This window comes from Papaver somniferum, chromosome 4 (assembly GCF_003573695.1).
Source record: "Papaver somniferum cultivar HN1 chromosome 4, ASM357369v1, whole genome shotgun sequence".
Taxonomy (NCBI): Eukaryota; Viridiplantae; Streptophyta; class Magnoliopsida; order Ranunculales; family Papaveraceae; genus Papaver; species Papaver somniferum.
This window is the reverse complement of record NC_039361.1, coordinates 14,639,152-14,645,591: the sequence shown is the minus strand read 5'-3', so window position 1 is coordinate 14,645,591 and position 6,440 is coordinate 14,639,152. Positions and strand designations below refer to the sequence as shown.

The following is a 6,440-nucleotide window of genomic DNA, read 5'->3' as shown; positions in this document are numbered from 1 at the left end:
TTGTCCGACAAAATCAACTCTCATGGTCGTTTCCAGGAAATTAAGCCAGAACGTTACACATGATTAATGAGTAATGCAGCCTTTACTGGTTTGGGCATGTTGATTTAACAAGTCACTCTCGGAACGATTTCGCGTCTGTCTTCAGGTTTTGGCAGGTGAAACCTATCTGCATTCTAGGTGTAGGCAATTAAACAAAAAGACATCATTGGCTCACTAATAATATTTCTAATATAGCATTTTGATTCTTCTCTGCCAAAAGAAGAAAAACGGTAACTTATTACAGATCCATGGAAATCATCATATATATGTATATGACCATCTCGGAAACCGTATATTACAATGCTGTGTTTTGATTTTCAAACTTATCTAGCTACTTACTTCCTCCCATGTTTTTCACTTCCCTGAATCCACTTCCCTGACATATTTCCACGACGAACCAAACTACGGTTGAATTTACAGAACAACTACTATCTTTTGTAATGTAAGTATGTTTCTTCTTCTTTTTTCTTGATGATTAACGTTTCCTCGATCGTCTACCTTTTGCGCTTAGACTTTAACGATGTTATCGACTGAGAATTACTATGCCAGTTACGCTTTCTTTGGTTGATAAACCAATTGTTAATCTGCTTTAGCTGCAAACCTGTTTCTTCCACTAGTTTTGCTTTATCATCTTCCTGCAATATCCATAAAAAAGGATACAACAATTTAAAGACCCAAAAATCAAGAAAATGGTAATTCAGTGAAGTAGAATAGTGAAAAAAAAATGGTAATTATTTTGGCACCAGGGAGTGGGCAAGGGCAGAATCTTCTGCAAATCAGCAGTTGTTACAGCAACATGTGATTCCACAACTTGCGCAGAGAAATGCTAAGTAAGAAAGGTAAATGCAGGTAAAAATATGAACTTACAGTAGGGTAAGGCCATTTTGCATGTTGCTGCCACCAGTTTTTCAACACTGAAGTAGTATCACCAGGTAACTTTCCAGCCCTTCTCTTTCTAAGAATCTCTTCCCTGACATCTTCGATTCTCGAACGGAATCCCTGGAAGGAACAATGTTGGCATCATTTTAAATTTTAGCATATACTGATGGAACAAGAACAAAACTTCAAGGAATCTAAGAATTAGAATAAATGATGTACCTGTTTGAGTTCAATTTTTAATTCTTCTCTAACTCTTTCCATCAATGTTCTTTCGGATTCTGTTGGAAGTAATGGACCAAAACCTGTCATGTCATGACCCTCAACAACTGATGATTGCTCTAAAGCATAATCCATTTGTAAATCGTCTTCGTCATCTGACATTGTTGCACCAGTCCCTTCACTTAGAGTCACTCCTGAAACAAGCTCAGTATAAGTTACTTGTCAAGGGAGGAACTCTGGATTGAAATAACTTGGAAAATCATTAGAGAGATTTACAAAGCCGTTAACAGAAATAACTAATCCAAATACTGCTTTTACGTGGGAAAAACGTTCCGTGGCGATGCAAATACGTGTTACTATTGTACGTGCTATAGACCAAAGATCCTAACAGTATACTAGACAGAAGGGGTTTCATAGTGGCAATATATTCTTCGAATATCATGACATTTAAAGAATTTATCACTTGCTAACATTGTTAATTAGTCATGCATAATCCATTCATGCCTCTTTTAGCATCATCTATCTTAACATTCATTCAACATGCTCTATCAGAACAGGATTCTAGCAATATAGATTGAAGAAGATTTCACGTAACGACAATTCGGAAAATCAAAAGTGAAAAGTGCATAATACATCGTTTCTTATCAAGAAAAAAGAAAGTGCATACTTCTAAAGAATCATTAGTCAAGCTTCAAGCTATAGCATATTGTGATGTGAAATCATTCATCTGATAATTAGTCCATATCAAAAGATTCATATTAACCAAGAATATATTGTAGTCCTTTATGCAATTGTTCTATTCTCTTTTTCCTTCTTCCTTAATATGGACTCAAACACACTAGTACCAATCAAGCATTTGCAACAGAAATTCACAATTTTCTTATTTATCACAATGTAGTCTAGTGTCCTCAATGATTTCTGTTTAGATAACTGGAACATTGCAATTACTAGTTCTTAACAAGCAAACGACACGCTACGAGCAACAATTAAACTAAGTAGTTGTTAGTTGAGTACTAGTGGCAGCGAGATTTATCATTAATCATTGCTAATCAACCTAATTGACAAGCAATTATATCTTGTTAGTTAGTAATATGCACCAACCTACCTAATCCATTTATCATATCCTGTACCAATCATACCCAACTCTACCAAAATGTCTAATTAGACATTCATTAATTTCTACTCTATTTGCTTTTTACTTATAACCCAAATTACCTTAAGGTTTTGAGTTGAGTTAAACCACTTATAAATCACTAAAAAACTAAAAATTCTTTACCAAAATAGGAAAACCCCACTAAACAAGATGTTTAGGACCATTCTTTAAGCTTATCTTAAGAATCAATCAACTAGATTTTCACCAAATGTATCCATCAAGAACAGCTAATTAATCAAAACCTCTCAACAAAAATCAAAATTTCAAAAAAACAAAAATTAAAAAAATATCTACCTACCAACAGGCATCACCTAACTAATTACAATTTCACAAGTAAAGACTAGATTTTTGTTGAGTGGGTTCCTACTCCACCCACCAAATTGATAATAAAACACACAAAGCTTTCAAGAAACCTCATACATGGCTTCCTCTATCTCCTATTCTCCTCACCAAACAGTCAATTCCTAAAAACAGAATTACCACCAATAATAGTAACAGTAAGAAATAGTACTAGACATGGAGAGGGGGGTAGATACCTGTGAGAGCTTGGAATGACTGTTCAATTTCTCTGCAAGCCATGACTGCTTCAACAGCATGAACTCTAACATGTTGTTGAAGCTGTTCTTTGAAAGAACACAAAACTAACAAATATTGTGCCTGTTTTTTTAAAAACCACAAAATTGAAACAAACCCATTACTCCACATGAACTTCTGATTCATGGAAAAGATAGAATTTGTAAAAGAGACCAGAGAGAGTGAAAAAGAGAGAATTAATCATATCATACCAAGAAGTTGTCAAGTTCTTGTCTTTCATGAGGAGAAAGTCTATGATGTTGGTTTTGATGTTGAGAAGCATAAAATCTAAGAACATGATGAGACTGAGAAAGTTGTGAATCAATCAAAGGCAAATGATCAATAGGTGTAGCAACTCTTAAACAACCAACATGAGCTGATAATAACTGTTCATAAAGTGGATGACTTGCTATCTCTGTCTTCAATAGCCTACTTTCATCTTCATGATGTTGTTGCTGTTGATGATGATGATGTTGATGATGATGATGGTGTAATCCCCCACCACCACCACCGCCACCACCACTTCCATTACCTCCTAACATTACTATTCCTCCTGGTTCTTGCATCTTTCTTCTCTCTACCACAAACAACACCACCAACTCAAAAACTCAAAAACTCAAAGCATTAATTAATTAATCACACACCCCAAACCCCAAGATATATCTGTAGATATCAAGATAGACAGAGATATAAGAGAGAAGAAATGAGAAGAAGAAAAAGAGATGAATTTATGATGATGAAAAAAGAGTATAGAGCCCTATAGAGGAAGTGATTAGGTTAAGGACCACAATTCTCTGTTCCTTCTCAGAACATATAATGGTGAAAGAAAGCAAGCTCTAGACCCCTCCCTCCTCCTCTTTCAGACCTGCCTGCAGTACTACTAGTGATAAGGTGGTGTTTTTTTCTTCGGTTTTTTCTTCTTGGCTTAACAAAGATTCAAAAAGAAGGTAGTTTTTCTCGTTATGTGTGTCCGTTGCAGCACAAAGTCTAGGGTTGTAGCAGGAGTGGTGGTACTAGTATAAATTGGGATCAGATACTACTCTACTTTCTCTGAAACCTCTGAATTATATTTGCTTTTAACACAGATCCACAGGTAATAAGAACAAAGATTTGATATGTGTGTGTGTGTGTATCTCAAAGATTGTTGACTGATGATGAATAGTTTAAGCTGAAAAGTTTGATGAATTGGTCTCAGACTCTGACATGGAGAAGATTTTTTTGATTTTACAGCTTGAATCAAAAGGAGAAGATGATGAGTTTTTTTTTTCTTTTTCTTTCTCTCACTGTATTGATTTTTCTGATGAAACCTTAGCAGTGTACTGGTACTAGTAGTAGTACCACCCTATAATTGGTAGGCTGCTGCTCTTTGTTATAGACTTTGGTGATACCTAGGTTCATAAATCTCTGTCTCTTTGACAGAAAAACAAAAGAAGCCTGGTGCTGTTGTTGATGATGTTTAGTTGGAGTTTAACTATGGGTCTGTGAGGTTTAATCTGTGAAGGAGATGGAAATGGAGTTTAGAAAATGGTTTTGTTAAATGAAGAAGATTGTCGGCTGAGGATATCAGTTGAGCTGTCGTTATTTGGCTGGCGTGTTATTGCTTGCTTTTTAGCTTTCTTTACGTTTTTAAGGCTTTGTCTTCTTTACCCATTTTTTATCCATAACATTTTTCTTCCCTGGTGGTTGTGTTTGGGGGATGTGGTCAAATAATGCTTATTCTTGACTACAAGTCAAATGCTTGTGTTATTTGGTGGAGAGATTGCTTTATTTTTGAAGAAGTAGGTAGGGTGCCCAGGTCTTTTAGAGCGCCTGGCTAATTCTGAGGCAGGTTAATACCATAAACCTATTTATTATAAAAATTATTGGTATCAAGGCCTCTTATAGCACCTGACTGACCCCCGAGGCAGGTTAAGACTATAGATCTTTATATCCACACCTGACCGGATTGAAATAAATACATACTACAAAAGTTATTGCTTCAAAAAGAATCAAATCTATAAGCTGTGTCTTGAGCTTTGACTTGGTCAAGAAATTGGTAGTTAATTTTAAATGTGTAGCTATTTTTCTTATTGACGAATAATAGTAACTTATTCTTTGATAAATTGTATTATATTTGCAAGAATAATTGGTTGTGATGTTGCTGGACTGAAAATGTTCAAGCAGTACGTGAGAAAAAAAAGTTTCCTTTGGATTAAATTGTGAAATGAGTTAGGTAAATTATGATTAACAAGAAAACAAGGCCACGGGGGTATTTGGTAAGAGGCAAACTTAGTCAAATTTGAATTTATTATGGATTTGATTATTTATTTATTTTAAGTTTAAATCAACCATAATGTCTTAGTATAGAATATGCAATGAAGTGATTCATAGGGTTTCTTTGCTTGCTTAAATTTGTGACTAGAAATGACTGGTTTGGTGGATAATATTAATTGTCTATGCACCAAACACCAAACTATTGTGGTGCACAAGTTAAGCTGTTGGCAACATCAAACTTTCTTTTTTATTTCTAGAATTGTTGGTGGAAGGAACAATACCAATTGCCTAACCACGACCATGGTTTTATGTTGCTGTTGGTTCAATGTTCTTGATTCATTTATTTTTATACGTACTTTTGTTAAGAAGGTAGGAGGATTTGTGCAACATGTCAATCACCACTGTCTGCGTAGTGATCAAAGGACTAATCGAGAAGATAAAAAAAAAAAAAAAAAAAAGGTCGTACAAGTATAATGCATGTTTACATGCAAATAAAGGTATGAGAGTGTTACAGAAGGTTATTAAATTTCACGAAATTTACCATTTTAGTGTATCAGATCCTCCGCAAGGTGGAGTACAAACAAACTATATCTTAGCCAACTGAGGGCAGGTTCACTCTTAGATTGTGCCTCTTGTACTAATCATCTTGGAGCATTCAAATCGTCTGAGTCAAATCAAAGTACTAAACGAGTGAGCAAAAAAATAACACGACTTAAAATTCCATTTAAAATGTCAACAACTGTTAGTTAAGGCCTTAAGGGCAACTCTTATGGCGAGAAAAGCAAATGTGTCCAACCTATACATGACTAGATTAGACAGTTGATATTTAGATTTTGCAAAATATATTTAAACAGATGCACATGGAATGTATTTAACAAGAACATTTCCTAATACGATGTCTGGATGCCAGAAGTTGAAATCAATCCCAAAATTTTGGGCTTAACTAAATCGAAAAAACAACTTCTCAAGCCATATCAAACACTACCTTATATATGCACAACCTTAGAATTACCACTTAATTAATTACGGCTTAATTAATCAAGTATTTACACAATTGGTATACATCGGACCATCCGAGCTGATTGAAGCCAAGCCGATAACTAAAGAGAAAACTTATGAGTTTGGATGACAGACAGCTGGTACTGTATATTTGTCGTTATAGGTGGTCCCAAATGAGAAGTTGTGTGTGGTTTACTTTCCACGGTGGTCCCCAAGAAAAAACATCGAGATCACGTCTTGTCATTATCGAACCCCCACCACCCTCTGATTTACCAATCAGACTTCCTTTTTTCTTCTTTCCATTAAAATATACGAGGATGACAAC

The 6,440-nt window shown here is 35.1% G+C and overlaps 1 protein-coding gene across 1 annotated transcript; it reads right to left on the bottom strand.

Annotated features, from left to right (window-relative positions):
- Window positions 1–205: 205 nt before the first annotated feature.
- On the bottom strand, window positions 206–4,393 carry LOC113274791 (homeobox protein knotted-1-like 7). The gene is made up of 5 exons (XM_026524179.1): window positions 3,076–4,393; window positions 2,827–2,947; window positions 1,138–1,331; window positions 907–1,038; window positions 206–674 (listed from the first exon to the last, which is right to left on the bottom strand). The coding sequence occupies exons 1-5, from the start codon at window positions 3,427–3,429 to the stop codon at window positions 534–536; spliced, it is 942 nt and encodes a 313-aa protein (XP_026379964.1). The 5' UTR covers window positions 3,430–4,393; the 3' UTR covers window positions 206–533.
- Window positions 4,394–6,440: the final 2,047 nt, after the last annotated feature.

Excerpts from the sequence above, each read along its gene's own strand:
- LOC113274791 (XM_026524179.1), bottom strand. The coding sequence starts at position 3,429 with ATGCAAGAACCAGGAGGAATAGTAATGTTAGGAGGTAATGGAAGTGGT. Across the intron at positions 1,039-1,137 it reads TAAAAATTGAACTCAAACAG|GGATTCCGTTCGAGAATCGA; the intron begins GTACATCATTTA and ends TGTTCCTTCCAG. Across the intron at positions 675-906 it reads CAAAATGGCCTTACCCTACT|GAAGATGATAAAGCAAAACT; the intron begins GTAAGTTCATAT and ends TGGATATTGCAG.